The 19651-nt window shown below is 50.0% G+C and overlaps 1 protein-coding gene across 1 annotated transcript in view; it reads right to left on the bottom strand.

Annotated features, from left to right (window-relative positions):
* The window catches only part of LOC140409391 (uncharacterized), a 466596-nt gene that overhangs the window by 353168 nt on the left and 93777 nt on the right, over positions 1-19651 (bottom strand). Inside the window, exon 4 of the mRNA XM_072497839.1 lies at positions 12868-12939. Within this exon, the coding sequence (XP_072353940.1) occupies positions 12868-12939 (72 nt within the window). The remainder of the gene's footprint in view (positions 1-12867; positions 12940-19651) is intronic.

The following is a 19651-nucleotide window of genomic DNA, read 5'->3' as shown; positions in this document are numbered from 1 at the left end:
TGGCATGCAGCACAAGGGCACCGGAGCTGCGGACCGAGTGTGTGGGGATGGTGGGGCCCCTTCAGTGGGGTTGGGGTTGTCACTGGGTCGGGGAGGGTTGAGGGGCTTTGCGTCGGTGAGGCCTTCAAGCCACCTTTAAATATTATGGACACCCAGAACAGGGGCAACCACGGCTGCAGCTCGTCTGTCCTACCAAACTCTTCCAGCCCTGCTGTGGCTTCTATCCTGAAAGTCAATTTCACCCCCTTTGACTGTGAGCAGCCTCTGGTTTCACAGCTGAAGGCTATTTCAAATGAGGGATTAGTCTTGTTAGTCATGAGAGCACTTCATGCTCCCAAGTTCTCAAGTGCCTTCTCGGAGATCCAGGTGCCATGTCTGCGTGGACTGCACCTCCAGCAAGCTTTGATGCCTGAACAATGTACCTGAGCTCTAGGAATGTCAGCGCCATAGAGGCAGTTGCCAATAATAAAACAGCAAAGAGCAGGGCTTCAACACTGGGGACCCTTTCACGACCAAAGGGTAAGTTTCTGGATAAGCAGAGGACAGCTGATCACGGTTTCCCTAATGCTACCGCTAGAAGTCTGGGCCTCGGGGCTCCTGATGTGGCTGGTGATGAGTGTGCAGAGCAAGGTTTGCCAACACAACTGGCTCACTGGATGGCACTCAGAGAAGGTGGGACAGTCATGGTACGGGTGGGGAAAGCCTGGGGGATTCACTGTGCTTGCAGCAGCCAAGGCAGACAGATGTCGTAGAATGTAACACTCCAACACAGACTGGAGGCGGTACCACATGTGCAGGGGGCCGCCGCACACCCTGAAGACCCAGCCATCCATCAGGCTGAAGGGAGGAACAGAAGGGGAGGCCAACGATGGCCCAAACTGTACAGGCGTCGTTGGATCTTCCATGAGCTGACAGACAGCATATGGCACAGAAGACTCGGATAGCACAATTGCTTCACAGCTGCAGGGTCCCAGGTTCGATTCCAGCTTGGGTCACTGTCTGTGCGGAGTCTGCACATCCTCCCCGTGTATGCGTGGGTTTCCTCCAGGTGCTCCGGTTTCCTCCCACAGTCCAAAGATGTGCAGGTTAGGTGGATTGGCCATGATAAATTGCCCTTAGTATTGGGTGGGGTTACTGGGTTATGGGGATAGGGTGGAGGTGTTGACCTTGGGTAGGGTGCTCTTTCCAAGAGCCGGTGCAGACTCGATGGGCCGAATGGCCTCCTTCGGCACTGTAAATTCTATGATAATCTATGAAGACTCCATCTCAACGGAGAGACAGTGCAGCACCTGTGCCCTGTCCTCGCGGAGGAGGAACCCGTTTCCGGTGGCAGTGAAGTTCACTGCAGCCCTAAACTTCAATGTCACCGGGTCTGTCCAGGGTTCGAGCATGGACCTGTGTGGCAATCGTATTAGTCAGCCCACAGGTACTTCCCAGAGGTGACGGATGCTCTGTATGCCCGGGTATAAGATTATGTCACCTTCGACCTGAACCAAGCCCACCAAGATGCCCGGGCTGCAGGATTCGCTGCCATCGCTGGGATGCCCCAGTGAGAGATCGATGGCACACGTCGCCCTGCGAGCATTGGGGCATCAGGGAGTGCCTATATTAACAGAATTATAGAATTTGCAGTGCAGAAGGAGGCCATTCGGCCCATCAAGTCTGCACCGGCTCTTTGAAAGCGCACCCGACCCAAGCCCACACCTCCACTCTATCCCCATAACCAAATAACCCCACTCAACACCATGAGCAATTTTGGACACTAAGGGCAATTTAGCATGGCCAATCCACATAACCTGCACATCTTTGGACTGTGGGAGGAAACCGGAGCACCCGGAGGAAACCCACGCACACATGGGGAGAACGTGCAGACTCCGCACAGTGACCCACCCCTGGAGCTGTGAAACAATTGTGCTAACCACTATGCTACCGTGCTGCCCACGGTAAGGGGGCAGGCAAGGGTTCCACTCCTTGAATGGTCAGATCATGTGCGACCACCGCCTCAGAGTCACCCGGTGCCTTTGAGGACCTTCCCAGGATGACCGGCTGGCCCGTGGGGGACAAGGGATACCCCCCAAGGACATGGTTGATGCCGACAATGCAGAGGCCAGAGACCAAGGCTGAAATCCAATACAATGAGGCCCATGCTGTCACCTGTGTTATGGTGAGCTGTGAAAATGCGGTTCTGATGCCTGGACGACGAAGGAGCCAGACATGTCGAGATTCAAATGGGTGCTCCTTTTTGGGATTAAGTGCAGTTGAATACAGGCCGTGATCTCGCCAATGCGGTCGACACGAAACACCCCGCCAAACCCACCTAAAATGAAACTCTGACATTTTTCCGCTGAATCACACCGTATGTTTGCAGCTCACAGTTTATGCACAGTCGGGGTGGCCAGCATGTGTTTTTGTCTGAGGCCAATATTCCTGCTCAGTGCTGGGGAATGGGGTTTGGGGGGATTGCAGTGAGAGGGGTTAATCACAACTTTTCAATTCGGACTTCGAAATCTGTATTTTCCAGAAAGTAGTTACGGAGCCAATTTGCCAAACAGCCACAGAAACCCATTATTTCCACTGGCATCAGTTTTTTGATCAGGAGACGCAATCAAAAATCTTTTTCTCCATTCAGTTACAGAAACTACCACTCGGCCCCTCTGGAAATTTTATACAGCTGTGGTTAACAAAACTGTGAATCTGTTTGTTGAAATTGCGATGTCCTATATCCGGATGGTATAGGAATGGCCACAGTAGTTTATTTTTGGGAGACGATGGGATCATGAAGATTGCACAATCCATTCCCAATTATGGAACGGTGAAAATGTACAAACTGTATAAGGTTGATTGGATGTTCAGCTTGTGTTATTCTGTGGAATGCGTTTGGAATAAAATATCCTGTTTTTTAAAAAACCTATGGAAGGGCAAAAGAGGAAATGTTATCAAGCTTCAAGGAGTTTGTCCCAACCAGTGATGAGGAGCTGCACCTGGCAGAGCAGAGGCAAATCCCTGGACAAAAGGGACACAGGAATGGGTAAAGAGAAACTTCTGGATCAGACACAATCTTCACTAACAAACTCCATCGCTCGTCCAGACCTCACTTTCCATTCTCTGGAGCATCGCCAGTACAACATGGAAACACACACAATGTTTCTAGTGCTTTAATGACTTGGCAGTAAACTTTCATTTATATTGTAAACAGCCATGTGACCCACAAAGTGGCATCACCAAAGCAGAGGCCTCTGCAGACGGCATCCCTTAAGAGTCGCAGCCTCTCTGGTGGTGGATGAGGTTCTCCCCTTGTGGCAGAGGGTGAGACGGAGGGAGGCATGCTGATCATTAGTGTTTACCTGGGCCCAAGATGCCTGTGGCTGCCAATCTCGCCATGGTGGTGCCAGGGGGGGCACCTCCAAAAGGCAGCTGCACCACCCATGTTACCCCCCTCCTTGGCACTCTGGTGTTGACTACCAGGGAGCATACCATCTGGGTCTCTCTTGCCACACACCCTGCCAGACCCAATAAGATTGTTGTAGTCTGTCCAGCATTGCGTCCAGGTTCTCAACATCACTCCTCTGTTGACCCCTAGCCATGCCCTCTTGATCAGACTTGGGGCCCACCTGTTACTGCTGGCAGAGGAGAGAATGTTCTAGCATGTACTCACCATCTCCCGCAGGACCTCCAGTAAATCGGCTGAAAAGTGGAAAAGGACTATGCTGGCACAGGGGCCATCCCTGCCCATTGCTCTCATTGTGCCTCCATTTTGTTGACAAAAATCAGCCTCAATGATGGCTGCAGTTTGCCCTTCAATTAAGATCCGTTTCTGCCTCGGTCGTGCTTCCTTCCCTCGCCCAATGCTGGTAATTGGGTGGCAAACATGACTCATGGATAATTAAACACTTTGGATAAGAAGATTGCAGCGCTTGTGCCTCTTCATGTTGGTGTGAGTTCGGGACCAAAAAGGTAACAACTTGGGGAACTCTGACCCATGAATTTAAACCCCACCCTCATATTTCATTACTTCATCTTGTAGTTTCAAATTGAATCAAACACTCTACATTTAATGTATGGTTGAAACATATTACATTGAGAAAGTATTAAGGGATTAAAATGTTCAAATAAATGTATTGTATCTGAATAATCACTAATATACAGTGTCAATTAATCATGATCATTCGCTAGTTTTACAAATTCCCTGCTTGTTATTGTTCCACTATTACTAACCATGTACACAAGATTCAAAGTCAAGCATTGCAGGGAAGTGCTTACAAAGCTGAATCACAACGGTCAAACACCAGATCAGTAAACTGACGCACTGCTACGATTCCGCTACGCAAGAGTGACATGGTGGCACAGTGGTTAGCACTGAGGCCTCACAGCATCAGGGATCCGGGTTCAATTCCGGCCTCGGGTGACTGTCTGTGTGGAGTTTGCACATTCTCCCTGTGCCTGTAATAATAATAATAATAATAAAAATAATCACATTGTCACAAGTAGGCTTCAATGAAGTTACTGTGAAAAGCCCCTAGTCGTCACATTCCGGCACCTGTTCGGGGAGGCTGGTACGGGAATTGAACCCACGCTGCTGGCCTTGTTCTGCATTACAAGCCAGCTGTTTAGTCCACTGTAGCGCGCAATGACTTACACAAGTCGAGAAGTGATGAAGTCGATCAAGGCTTTATTAAGCAAGACTTGTTCCCCAGCAGCTCAGTTACAGAATGCGGCTGCTGGGGGAACTCGAGCTCTTATACTCCGCCTTCAGGGCGGAGCCAGAAGTCGGCAGATCCAACCAGGACCCGGGACCTGTCAGCCAATAGCCTCTCGGCTTCACAGGTACCATATTACCCCTAATACATACCACCAAACCCACTGCGTGGGTTTCCTCCGGATGCTTCGGTTTCCGCCCACAGCCCAAAGATGTGCAGGTTAGGTGGATTGGCCACGCTAAATTGCCCCTTAATGTCCAACAGTCAGGTGGGGTGGTGGGGTTATGGAATTCCGGGGATAGGGTAGGGAAGGGACCTAGGTTCAGGTGTTCTTTCAGAGGGTCGGTGCAGACTAGATGGGCCAAATGGCCTCCTTCTGCACTATAAGGATTGTATGCTAATCAGATCATTCCAAGTGTTCGTTATACAGTGATAACAAAATACATCAACCCCCTCAGCTATGTTATTGTACAATTTGTTGAGATACCATTTGCATTAAGGAGTTCACTACCCTTGAAAGTCTACATACATCTATGAATATCCAGAAACAATCTCTCCCTGCAGCAAACAACAAAATTCTGCAGCTCCTGGAACTCGAGAATTACTGGAAATGCTCAACAGGTCAGGCAGGCAAGTTAACATTTCAGGCATACTCTTCATCAAAACAGAAGTTGATGAACACCATTTGAAAAGGAATGAATCAAGATGAAGGGGGAGGTAAGAAACACATACACATAACCCATAAAATGCTCAAGTGGTCCTAAGGAGACAGGAGCTAACAGTCAGGTCTCTCTCTTTGATACCGCAGTGAGGAGGATGTATGGAATGTGGAACCTGGTGAAATCGCTGTCATTTTCGCCCTGAGGTAGGAGAGAAAAAAGGTGTCAACAGAGGCACCTGCCTCGCCAAAGGCAAAAGCAGAACCATGAATAGAAAGGGGTGGCAGCACCTGATCCACATGCACAGCATGAATCCCAGAGAGCCATCACCAGAGGCGCTTCGCCTAACATACCGTCAGATGTCCGAGAACCAGTGCCGAAGACTACGCAAGTTCAGTGAACTGGTTGGTCACATCTGCCACCTTCGGCAGGATTTGGCACCATGGTGACATGAAGGGCATTCCCTGCCAGTGTCGCTGAAAGTTCCAACAGGGTTCAACCTTTAAGTCAGTGGCTCGTTCCAGAGCTCTAGAGGTGACCTCTGTGGGATTTCAAAAGCCTCCGCACACAAGTGCATCCAGGACGTGGCGAACGCAATCTTTGCGAGGAAACACAACTTTGTTCATTTCGATGGGGATCAAACAAACCAGGATGCAAGAGTGATGGGCTTTGCGCAAATCAACAGCTTTCCACAGGTGCAGGGTGCCATCGACTGCATTAACATGGCATTCAGATCTCCAGGGCGTCAGGCAAAGAACCACGTGAACCACAAGGACTTCAACTGACTGAATGTTCAGCCAGATGCGTGCTCAATTTCCACGGAGTTTACACAACGCCTACATTCTGAGTTGCTTCCAGATCCCTGACAATGATTCAGGGTCCACAGAGGCTGCAGGATTGACTCTTTCGGGGACAAGGGCTCCCCACCCTAGGATATGACTGATGATGCCTATGCGGAGGTCAAAGAGGGCAACTGAGACAAGATAAAATGAGGCTCATACTGCAATTCGTACTTTGGTAGAGCAGACCTTAGGAATGCTGAAGATGAGGTTCTGTCTGGTTGATGGCAGCTCACCTGCTCTCAATGACTTGGGTCATATCATGGCGGCGCAGCGAGGAAGTTTCACCTCTCCTGATCCTATGGCATCCTTCTTGAGCTGCACCCTGTGTCACCAGAGGCTAATGCAGGTGGGATGTGAAGCCAGCCACACCTCAAGGGGGCAGAGAGAACACTGACAATGACTGGAATGAGTGATGCTCGCCCTGTACATTGTGGAAGACATCCTCATTCCATACGAAATACAGGCATGACTGAGGTGTTCTGTCACTGCGAAAGGACGTGACCAATGTGCTGGGAACATTGCACAAAGAATATGGAGGGGGCCCTAGACTGAGCACCTTGCCTTTTTCTTGGGCAAGAATCAAATTTTCAGGTCAGGACTACAGCAGCACAGCTCAGCAGAGCAAGGAGCCATAGAAAAGGTACAATTAGTTGGATTTTATTTACAGAGGTGAACATTATATACAAGTGCTTAACACCCGTGCCCAGGTTGTGCAACTCGAGCTTTTTGACCTTTCCAATTCTGCCGCGATGTCTTGCTGCATCCCCAACTTCCACAGGTAAGGTTGAGGCAGCCTGTTCTCTGCCACTTCCTGTTGTCTGTGTTTACCTTGCTGGAGGTGCTTTCGGGGTCGTGGTGTGTGGCAGTGCCACTGTCCTAGGCCTGTGGAGCTGGAGCTGAAGCAGTCACAGGAAGAGGGGATTTTGATGGACAGGATTACCATGGATTGTGCACCAGGTGCTCCTCCTCCCTATGGGTGCGGAAGAGCTTCTTCCTTGGGATAGACAGGAAGTTGGATTGTGCTCGAGGGACTCACCAACCTCTGACATTGGAACTGACGGATCCCAGGACGTTCCTGGACCACGGAGCGCGTGTCCCCCACCACGGAGCGCGCGCGTCACCCCCACCACGGAGCGCGCGCGTCACCCCCACCACGGAGCGCGCGCGTCACCCCCTCCACGGAGCGCGCGCGTCACCCCCTCCACGGAGCGCGCGCGTCACCCCCTCCACGGAGCGCGCGCGTCACCCCCACCACGGAGCGCGCGCGTCACCCCCACCACGGAGCGCGCGCGTCACCCCCACCACGGAGCGCGCGCGTCACCCCCACCACGGAGCGCGCGCGTCACCCCCACCACGGAGCGCGCGCGTCACCCCCACCACGGAGCGCGCGCGTCACCCCCACCACGGAGCGCGCGCGTCACCCCCACCACGGAGCGCGCGCGTCACCCCCACCACGGAGCGCGCGTCACCCCCACCACAGAGCGCGCGTCACCCCCACCACGGAGCGCGCGTCACCCCCACCACGGCGCGCGCGTCACCCCCACCACGGCGCGCGCGTCACCCCCACCACGGCGCGCGCGTCACCCCCACCACGGAGCGCGCGTCATCCCACCACAGAGCGCGCGTCCCCCACCACAGAGCGCGCGTCCCCCCACCACGGAGCGCGCGTCCCTCACCACGGAGCGCGCGTCCCTCACCACGGAGCGCGCGTCCCTCACCACGGAGCGCGCGTCCCTCACCACGGAGCGCGCGTCCCTCACCACGGAGGGCTTGCCCTGCTGCAGAGCAGGTCAAAAGTCTTGCATCAAGGCCGCCACCCTAGCTGTGTTAACCTCATTGCATTGCAGTTTCAGCACAATCACCTCAGCAGTTTTAGCACAATCACCTCAGGCATAAGGCAGACAGACTCTTCCACGCAGACTTTCAATCTGAGCAATGTACCAGACATCCCTTCCTGATTTCCCCGAGTTTATCTTTGCCACTCCAGCAACTGAGGAATGACCGAATCCAGAGGCTCATCATCAGACTGGGGCTCAGCAGATTCGTTTCCTCCAGCAATCCTCCGAGTGCTGGCATCCTGGGATGTCCCTGCCTCCTTCTGCTGTGTATCTGGCAGTGACATGCTCACCAGATTGTGACCCCCGAGGCTACTCTAGAACAAGGTCCCACCGAGGTGTTTGTATCTACGCTGGTGGACGGTGTGGGTGAGCACTATGATGGTTCTCTGATATCGGGATCCATGAATCCCTCCTCTCTGCTGGTGTTGGGGTTCAAGTTGAGGAGCTGACTGGTAGGCTTCCTGGGCTGCTTCCCAAAGGAGCCCATGAAAGAAAGGAGAAACCATTAGTGCACAGCAGGGTCTTGAGAAAGAGGTGACATGATTCACAGCATTGCCATCTGATGCATGATGCAGTGCTTTATCCTGACTTGGTTTACCGCTGCTGACTTTGGTGTCAGCACAGGAGCGGTCAATGTCTTCCCCAGCCAGCTGGATGGTTCTGTTCGCAAAGTCAGTAAGGACCTTGAGCTCTGGCATCCCTCCACCCAGTCTGGGATCTCTCCCTCTTGTTGTGCGGCAACTTCTATTTCATGAAAACAGATGCAGAGAGTGTAAGCAGGACACATGCCAGGGCAGTGATCAGGGTTTAGATTTGGATTTGTCACACGTACATTGAAAAGAATTGCTCTGCGTACAGTCTAGACAGATTGTTCCATACACGAAAAACATTTGGACTTACGATAAATACACAAAGTAATTGCCTGGCATGTGTGGATGTTGAGTGGGACCAGCGAGGTGATGAGGCCATGACCCGGAGGGGAGATGAAGATGTGTGTGGGAAAGTAAGTGGTGGTGTCCCTTGAGCTGGCAGTGAGTGAGAACCCTGTGGATGTGATGGGTCGGAAAGCGTGAGCTGAGAGTGACGCTAAGAATGACTTACCCTGACGGAACAGAGGAGATCATTCATCCTCCTCCTGCGCTGGATGGCTGCCCTCTGCAGCAGGGCATTGGCACTGACTGCCGTTGCCACCGCCGCCCAGGCTGGGTTGGTCACCTTGCTGCTAGGTTTCCGTCTGGCCGCGTCACTGCAGGCCTCAACAGCATCAAGGAATCTCTCCAGGAAGGGGCAGGAGAATTTTGGGGCAGACCTCCCGTCAGTCTTCACTTCCGGGCGTCCTGCAAAGTGTGCACTGATGTGCACTTGGGCGGCCTTTAAATGTGTCGCCCCGATCATTGCAACGCTGAGGTGATAGCAGGGCGGGTGAGTCAGAGGCCATCCTGACAGTGACGTGGCGTAGAACCCGTGGCTGAAAATCTTTGGTCCTAAGAGCTGCATTATTTTACGGCAGGAAAAGCGACCATTGCCATCGGCAAGTTCCACGCCATTTTTCCCCCCCCGCCATCGGCCTTTGCCGGCTTCCGGGAAAATCTCGCCCTAAGTTTCAGACATCAGGGGCTGGATTCTCCGCCCCACCAGATTTGTTTCACCCCGCCGGCGGGATGCTCCGTTACGCCGGCTGGTCAATGGGGTTTCCAATTGTGGGGCAACCCCACGCTGTCGGGAAACCCCCGGGCTACCGGCAAAACAGAGCATCCCGCCGGCGGAGAATCCAGCCCCAGATTTTTCCAAATCCCAACTGATGCAGTGTGTGCCTGCAGTGTGTAGATTGTTTAACGTGGGGCGAGTGCACAAACCGCTATAGAGATTATTATAGTGGGGTACATGGATCCGAAGGAACAGTACATTAAACAAACTGGCACAAATCTTCCAAACACAATTTCAGATTGTCCCTTAAAGTATCCCTTGTGGCTTTAAGACATGCCTTACCATCATCTGCCAACATTCCACCTCTCCTCTTTCACTCACTGGCCAGGTGAGAAATGGAATTAGTGGGGGTGAATGACAGACCACTCTGCCAGTCTTGCCAGCAATCTCTCTCCCCGTCCCCACCCCATTGCCTCTGCTGAAGCAGCACTTCATTTTTCCCCCCAGAGTTGGTCACCCTGGCAGAGTCTGTAGCAGCAGCAGTGGCGGCAGTGGAGCCAATAGCAAACTCCGCAGAGGCGGCGGTAACAGCAGGGGCAGAGGCAGCGGTAACAGCAGCAGCGTTTGAGATGGTAACAGTGGTGGACGGGGAAGTGGCAGAAACAGTGGCAGAGTCAGCATCAACAGCAGAGACAGTGAGGCGACAGTCAGAAAATGATCGGAATAAAGTGGAAAATGCGCCACGTTAATAGAAGGAGCGAGGGAATTCTTTGGGAAAACTTTTGAAAGAACATAGAACATACAGTGCAGAAGGAGGCCATTCGGCCCATCAAATCTGCACCGCCCCACTTAAGCCCTCACCCCTACCCCCGGTAACCCAACAACCCCTCCTATTTTTGGTCACTAAGGGCAATTTATCATGGCCAATCCACCTAACCTGCACCTCTTTGGACTGTGGGAGGAAACCGGAGCACCCGGAGGAAACCCACGCAGACACGGGGAGAACGTGCAGACTCCGTACAGACAGTGACCCAGCGGGGAATCGAACCTGGGACCCTGGCGCTGTGAAGCCACAGTGCTATCCACTTGTGCTACCGTGCTGCCTTCAAAGTAATTTAGAAATGTTCCCATCATAACACGTAGGAAGCCTCAATGATATCCTCATGATCCCTTTTGAACACCAATAATCACTTCTATAAATTTAACAAGCTGTGATGACTTTAAAAGCTGGAGTGACCTGATGACTCCTGACATAGAAGGATCATGGGTGTTAAAAGCTGGCTAATCAAGTTCTTTTGATGGAAAATGAGAAGTTTTCTCCAATCAAAATTTTTTTCAAATATCTATTAATCCTTTTGAGCACAATTCATTGTAAAATTGATGTCAAAATGTTCTGGCAGGAAATGGTGTTTTCCTGGAAACCATTTCAGGTTTCATTTTTCTGGGAACGAATTGATGGAATAACTATTCTTAGGTGGCGACAGCGACAGCTAACCCAAAGTGGGGTCATTAGGCCTTCGCAAAAGTGGTAGAGCCACTGCTTACATCAACTAACCAAATGACAAAACTGTGCTAGACTTTTAACTTAACCTCGCCTAATTAAGATGTTTGCTGTTAATCAGTGTGCAAGTAGAAAAGAAGTTACTTTAGTGATCAGCCTTGAAATACAATAGTATGATAAGCAATCAAACCATCAGGAACAGCTCATTAATAGGCCAAAACAAACAAGGAACCCCTGAGGTTAGTTGGCGTATGAAATGGAAGAAAGTTACAAAAGCAGTCAAGGAGAATGGCCGAGGGTGAGATAAAGAAAGGATGATGCAAGCCCTGATTGATCAAGGACAGAAGATGTGTGTGAAGGCTCAGGAAGTTAATAGCATGATTTTAAAGTCCGGTTTGAATGCCATGTTTTAGACAAAGAAGTAAAATTTTAAAGGGTATTTGAAGACATAGTAAATCTTTACAGGGCCATAAGATTGTCAATAATGCACCCAGGTCCACTACTGAAATGGGGTATAAAGTAAAAGACTTTAGGCTGCCTCAGTGGAGTAGATGTTGGACAGAAATTCCTATGTTAGATCCAGGTTAACATTCTTGGACAGCTTGAGGCACCAAAAAGACTGGAAGAATGGAAAATTAAAGATCTCATCGGTTGAATTGTTTTCCTTGGAGCATAGGAAAGGTGACTTATTTGAGGATTATAAAATTATGAAAGGCCTAGATGAAGTAAATAGGATTGACCTACTTACTTTAGCAGAGGGCTCAAAGACTGGAGAGCATAGATTTAATGTAATTGTTGAAAGGATTAGAGAAGAGATGAGGAAACATTCTGATCTGGAACTCATTGCCTGAAAGGGAGATAGGAGCAGAAACCCCCACCACACTTGGTCATAGAATTTACAGTGCAGAAGGAGGCCATTCGGCCCATCAAGTCTGCACCAGCCCTTGGAAAGAGCACCCCCACCCAAGCCCATACCTCTACCCCATCTCCGTAACCTAGTAACCCCACCCAAACGTTTTGGACAGGAACGGCAATTTAGAATGGCCAATCCACCTAACCTGCACATCTTTGGACTGTGGGAGGAAACCGGAACACCCGGAGGAAACCCACGCAGACACAGGGAGAACGTGCAGACTGGGCACAGTAAGTCACTCAAGCCGGGAATCGAACCTGGGACCCTGGAACTGTGAAGCAACTGTGCTAACCACTGTGCTACCTACTTGGAAGTACCGTAACCTGCTGCTCTACGGGCCTAGTGTAGGAAGGTGTGATTAGGCCGGTTTGCTCTTCTTGACTGTCATGGGCATGATTGGCTGAATGATCTCCTTCTGTGTCATAAATTTTCTACAATTTCTATGAAGAGAAATACGACGACAGAAAGTGTGTTCGCATTTGACAGTTGTCACGTCAGATCTTTTACTCCTATGTGTTGAATGTTTCTGCGGTATTCCTAATGTGTTCTATCCTGCCTCAAATTCAGTTAAACTCAACGTAGCCACCATATTGGTTTCAGTCAATCCCAATCAATTAAAGAATTGATAACAACAACAAATTGGAAAGATTAGAATCACTTCAATCGAATCTTCTGATACTTGCACCTGAGGCATTCAAACATGAAGTCGTCAGTGCAGGCCTTGTTTTTAATTATTTCAAAATTCTCAACACAGCTAAGTAAAATCTCACCGGTCCACTTCATAGAGTAGTTCCAATAAAATGCTGTAGAAGTCAAGCTTGTGATCAAGGTCATTTACTTCCCTAAGGAGGAAGAAATGGAAGAATCATTAAAATTATTTTAAACGCAGGACTTAAACAAAAAAGAAAAACATCATGAGATTTAAAGAAAGGGTATATTTATTGTAGCCCTGAGGTTAGACGAGTTGACTTGTAATTCAGAGACAGAGACGAGTATTTCTGAGAACACGGCTAGGATTTTAGTGGTAGACACAAGCTGTCTCTCTCTGCCAGTTGTGTGAGCAAGAGATGCAAATTCAAAAGTCAGCAAGTGCAGGAAGCAATATTGGGTCAACTGTCCAATTAACTGACAGGTGGCAGAGCCAACCAGTCTAGAAGTAGATGATACATCTGTACTTGGTTAATATATCTCATGTGTCGCCGCACTCATATATTACTCGACAGAACATAAAACTGAGTTTCATGCGTGAAGTAAATTGTAGCTTTATTCAGTCAGTTTTAAAATGTCTCTTGATCAGGTGTTATGTGAGAGTACCTTTAAGAAATGGGTGTTTATAAATGGGTGTGTATATAAATATCTGTAGTACCTTTAAGAAATGGGTGTTTTCTACTGCAGTGATGTCAGAGAGTGGGTGGAGCTGGGCGTCTGTCAGCTTTTTACTTTTGTTTTTGAGCAGGCTGCAGGGTGTGTTTTAGTTTCATTTTCAGTGTTGGGAGCTGAAGCCAGACCAAGCAGGTGTACTGCTGTTCTCTCTGCCATCAAAAGACTATCTCTTGATCATTTGATGAATTCAGAATTATAAATTAGAATTATAAACCTAATGTGCTTCTGTTAAAAGATGTTTCTTTTGTCTGGATGTTGTTTGGGAAGTTATTAAGCATTACTTAGTGCTGTATTCTTTGGGGGTGGTATTTGAATTAATGGTTGCTAAGATGTTCACTCTATGTTTTGAAAAGGTTAACTTGAGTTCATAGAATAAATATTGTTTTGCTTGAAAAAATACTTTTCCATTTCTGCTGTACCACACCTGTAGAGTGGGCCGTGTGCTCCCCATACCACAATCTATTAAAAGTTGTGGATCATGTGAACTCCATGATACACTTTGGGGTTCTCTAAACCCTGGCCCATAACACAGGTCAGTTTGCTTGCAAATACAGAGCTTTTAGAAAATTTGTTTTGTCCAAGCAAATACAGATGACTGAGTTGAATACAATACAGATTACAGTTCTTGATAATTTCATCAAATCAAAATATTCACATCAAAATACTCAATACAGAGAAGTTGGAAATAAACAAAATGGCTTTCAAAGCAAAGTACAGGAAATAGCTAAAAAAATGAAGTAAGATGATCCCGGGATGAATTGTTCAAAAACAGCACCTCGCTTTAAGGTAATTGCTATCAATGTTCTGTCCCCTTTCTGGCTGTGATTGGGTCATAATAATTATAGTTCATTCAATTCGATTGAAATGTCTGTCCGATCAAATTTTGATATGGTGTGACTGAGATAATTCCTTCCCACCAAACTTTATCTGTTGTCATGAAAACTGGACTCGGAACGTTGCCCAGGTTTTCATTCTTGCAAATGTGTCCTTGCTTCTGTCTGGCCTGTTTTAATCTGATTATTCTCATGCTATTAAGCAGTTCTCACTGTCATGTTTGAACTATGTGACCATAAAAAACCATTTTAATAAACCATTTTAATTCTGAACCATTTCTTCCTTTAAACTTATATATTAAAAGTTAGATTTCTATCAGTAGATTTGGGCACGGCGGCTGTCAATGCAGCATCAGCTGATGCCACGAGAGCTGCTGGCACCAAAGTTAAAAGGCTGCCGGCTCACTCGCAATGCCATTGCAGCCCTCCTACTGGCTGCTGCCTCTGAACATCCTGCAACCCACCTGATGGCTGTGCCTGTCACACCCTGCAGCCCTCCTAGCGACTGTACCGGTCACACCCTGCAGTCCTCCTAGCGACTGTACCTGTCACACGCTGCAGCCCTCCTAGCGACTGTACCCATCACACACTGCAGCCTTCCTAGTGGCTGTGCCTGTCACACCGTGCAGCCCTCCTAGTGGCTGTGCCTGTCACACCCTGCAGTCCTCCTAGCGACTGTACCTGTCACACACTGCAGCCCTCCTAGCGACTGTACCCATCACACACTGCAGCCTTCCTAGTGGCTGTGCCTGTCACACCCTGCAGTCCTCCTACTGGCTGTGCCTGCCACACCGTGCAGCCCTCCTAGTGGCTGTGCCTGTCACACCCTGCAGTCCTCCTCACGACTGTGCCTGTCGTATCCTGCAGCCCTCCACCTTGCTATGCCCGCCCCATCCTGCAATAGCCACTGATGCCTAAATGTACTGGTTTCTTTCAAAGGAGCCGGTTTCCTTGAAGTTGCCTGCTCCCATCAGTTGCAACCCTAGAGGAAAGGAATGCTTATGACAGGGCCAAAAGTGGACTGCTGGTGTCTCAAGGTGCAGTGAGGCCTCCCTGTAGCCTCTCCTCCATTGCTGCTTATGAAAGTCGGAAGGTCCTCTATCCCGGGGATGGTAGGAGACGGGGCCTCCTGAGTAAGCAAGTCTGGATAAGATTGCAGAGGAAATCAGTAGTTGTGAGTTTATCGTAGAATCTTGCTGCAAATGCTACAAGTGGGTGAATGACCCGGTGTGAGCAATCCACACTTCTCTTCCCCAAGGAGCTTATAAGGTGCAACATCTGAAGGTGGGATGGGAGAAAGGGAATGGGAACCAGTCAGTGGCAAAGGGGTCAGGCAGCAACATATCTTGTCAGAGACACAGCTGGCAATGGGTGATTGTTTGTCAGCGGTGACTGTGGCAAGGTTACTCCAGAGTAGCCAGGAGGCGCTGGTGTGACCATCACAGACAGCCAGGCTTCAGCCACCTTTGGCTCTGTTCTTTCGAGTCTTTGCTGGATGACTAATATTGTTCAACTTTGTTCCTGCAGGAAGGGACACCGAACAAAAGGTCCCGAACCAATGGACGTGGGAGTTCTGGGATTATCGGGCCAGCATGCTGGCTACCCCTTCGCAGAAGGCGAGACCAGAGTGCATTCACAAGTGGGTAGCCACTTTCACTTTGTTCTTTCCCCACTTGCCCCCTTTCCCTGCCTCGAACAATCTGCCAAAATTGAAAGATCAAACCCGAGACACAAAGGGTTTGCCTCCACATGTGTGCTGCTTGACCCACTGAGCATTTCCAGCATTTTCTGATTGGCTTTTAACAGCCCTTTGAAGTAACCTGGTAAGCGATTTGGTTGTGTGAAGATTGACCACCAGTTTCTCAGAGCAATTACAAATGGATAATAAATTCAACCCAAGAATTAATACAAAGGTAGAATTTTAAAAAGGTTCATTTTCATTTCTAAACTATTGCAAGTAGCGGCATTGACACCCTCCATGCTGAATGACAAAGTGTGCCTTTGTTTTAATTTGTCTGCTGAATCAAGAGCGCCCTCGTCTGGTTGAGCAAAATACTGTCCGAACGACATGACCAAAGAAGCGAATTAACTGCCTTATGAAACAAATACATTGAAACCTTGTGGCACCTAGTTTTTAAAATCGAAACCTGTAAGCTTTCCTTTTCCCATGAAGGTAGCAGATTTCTATGAAACACCATTCTCTTTTCAAAACGCTGATGATCATAAATTAAGTTATTCCAAAGAGATATCCAATTAGTCCAAACCCGGTTCTTATGGACTTGTAAATATGTTCCAATTATTTGTCTCATTCCCTTTTGAATGTTGCTATTGCATTTGCTTCACCGGCTATTCAGGCAGTGCACTGCCGATCACAACAACTCGCTACTGTGAACAAATGTTTCCTCACGTTGCCTCTGATTCTTTGACAAATCAGTGTCCTCTGGCTACTGCACTGGAAATAGTTTTCCCTTATCTACTCCAACAAAGCCATTCATAATTTTGAACAAACCTACCGAATCTCCTCTGAAAATCGTTTGTCTGAAGGAGTGCAACACAAGGTTCTCCATTCTCCACATGCGGCTGAAGAACCTCATCCCTGGTAACACTCCAGTCATTCTCCTCCACACCCTCCCTAACACGGCCTCGCTTCCTCACACCCTTCCTAAAGTTTGGTGCCCAGGATTCAACACAATACATCAGCTGAAGTCTAACCAGTGTTCCATTAATTCTCATGCTTTTATACTCAATTCTTCCATTAACAAAGCCAAGGGTCCCACATACTTGTCTTCTCAACCTATCCAGCATTCTTCACAGATTGGTTGCGCCACTTTTCAAATTGCACCATTCATTTTATATTGCCACTCCTCACTCTTCTTACTAAAATGTATTACTTCACACTTCTCTGCCATGTTTCGGTCGATTCCACAGGTCTGTTCATAAGATCATTAAAAATGGGGCAGGAGTGGGCCATTCAACCCACTAAGCCCACTCTGCCATTAAATAAGATCATGGTTCATGCGGTTCACTGAATTTTCTGTCCCCCTTCATCGACCTCGACTTCCTTGTAGATCAAAAATCTGTCCAACTCATCTTGAATATATTCAATGGCCCGGCCACTACTGTTCCCTGGGAAAGAGAATTCCAAAGGCGAACAACCCTCTGTGAGAAGAAATTCCTCCCCGTCTCCATTTTTGTACCCTCTAGTTCTAGATTCCTTCATGAGGGAAAATATTGATTCACCCAAATGGGAACAAAGTCCCCGAGGGAACGCGTTTAGCCCCGTGTTTTCCGGCACAGAGAAACACATGGTTATTCAACACGACTCACATTGTGTAAGGGGCCTGAATGGGAACTCGTGGCTGAGGCCACACAAAGCCCCGTTTTGTACAATGGGGAGCTCTGTTCGCCAGAACTCCGCAGTGTAGCGAGAGATCGGGACGCCATTTTTAAATGATGCACCAATCTCAGAGGCCCCTGAAGCGATCCCCGGTTCTCCCACCATCCCCCTACGCCCAACACACTATAGGAGGGTCCCTGACCCCCCGCACCCGACCCAACACCCACACCGGACACCTCTGGCCCAAGCACTGCTCACAATATGCTCTCCTCTACTCTGGAGTGAACAAACACAGAATAGGTGACCACTTTGCAGAACACATCCATGCTGTCCACAAATATGGCCCCAAACTTCCAATGGTCAGTAATTTTAATCCTCCACCTTGCTCTCACACTGCTATCTCTGTCCTTGGCCTGCTGCACTGTTCCTCTGAAGCTCAATCTATGTTTGCAGCACAGCACCTCATCTTTTCAATCAGCTTTTTGGAGTCGACACTGGCCTGCTAATTCCTGGCTCCCCGGGGGGGGGGGGGGGGTGGGGGTGGGGGGGGAAAGAGAGAGAGAATCGCCAACGTCCACTATTGATCTGCACTGAGAGACATCCAACAAAGCTATTTAAACCGGCAACTTCGGATGGTTGTGTCAGTGTTACACTAGTTACTCTGACAGAGTTAGAAGAAATAAAAAGCACTTCTAACTTCAGCTAACTATTTTAAACACTTGGGCCCAGCCCCGCTCAGAACACCCATCTCATTCCCATTCCCCGACTCATCACACGACCAGCAGCAGAGCCCCCCCCCCCCTTCCCGGTATTCCCAACCCACCCAAATGGGATTTCTCCCATTCCCAACCGCAGGAGAATTCTTCCCCCTCCCCCACGTAACCCATGGCCCCAAATCGTAGACCACACCCCACCCACTCCCAATATACGACCCCCGCCTCAGTGCAGTAAAAAAGGGGGGGTGGCCTCCCTGTGTTCACTGGAGTTGCACCGCACTGTAGCCTGTGGGGACTCTTTCGCTGCAGACTCCAAGCAGCCCACAACCTGGAGTGGCCAGCCGTGAAGGAAAAAGCTGCACACCTCCTCACTGTGGCCAGCCAGGGCGAGTAGTCAGTACCATGCCCCTGACACCAACCCCCATCCCACACAACCAGTGGAGGTTTTCCAGAGCAGGTCAGTGCGCTTTACACTTTTGCAATTCCAGCGGGACATGACTTCACCCTTCGGGTAGAACATAAGAACTAGGAGCAGGAGTAGGCCACCTGGCCCCTCGAGACTGCTCCACCATTCAATGAGATCATGGCTGATCTTTTGTGGACTCGGCTCCACTTTTCGGCCCGTACACCGGGCGAAATTCTCCGGTATCAGCGCGATGTCCGCCGACTGGCGCCCAAAATGGCGCAAATCGATTGGGCATCGCACCGCCCCAAAGGTGCGGAATGCTCCGCATCTTTGGTGGCCGAACCCCAACCTTAAGGGGCTAGGCCCGCGCCGGACGGATTTCCGCCCCGCCAGCTGGCGGAAAAGGCCTTTGGTGCCCCGCCAGCTGGCGCGGAAATGATATTTCCGGGCGACGCATGCGCGGGAGCATCAGCGGCCGCTGACGGCATTCCCGCGCATGCGCAGTGGAGGGAGTCTCTTCCACCTCCGCCATGGTGGAGACCGTGGCGAAGGCAGAAGGGAAAGAGTGCCCCCACGGCACAGGCCCGCCCACAGATTGGTGGGCCCCGATCGCGGGCCAGGCCACAGTGGGGGCACCCCCCAGGGCCAGATCGCCCCACGCCCCCCCCCCCCCCCAGGACCCCGGAGCCTGCACGCGCTGCCTTGTCCCGCCGGTAAGGTAGGTGGTTTAATCTTCGCCGGCGGGACAGGCATTTTAGCGGCGGGACTTCGGCCCATCCGGGCGGGAGAATCGCGGGGGGGGGGCGAATATCCGGTGGTGGAGAATTCGGCAACCGGCGGGGGGGGGGGGGGGGGGGGGGGGGATTCACGCCGGGTCGG

This window comes from Scyliorhinus torazame, chromosome 3 (genome assembly GCF_047496885.1).
Source record: "Scyliorhinus torazame isolate Kashiwa2021f chromosome 3, sScyTor2.1, whole genome shotgun sequence".
Taxonomy (NCBI): Eukaryota; Metazoa; Chordata; class Chondrichthyes; order Carcharhiniformes; family Scyliorhinidae; genus Scyliorhinus; species Scyliorhinus torazame.
This window is presented reverse-complemented; position numbering and strand designations above follow the sequence as displayed.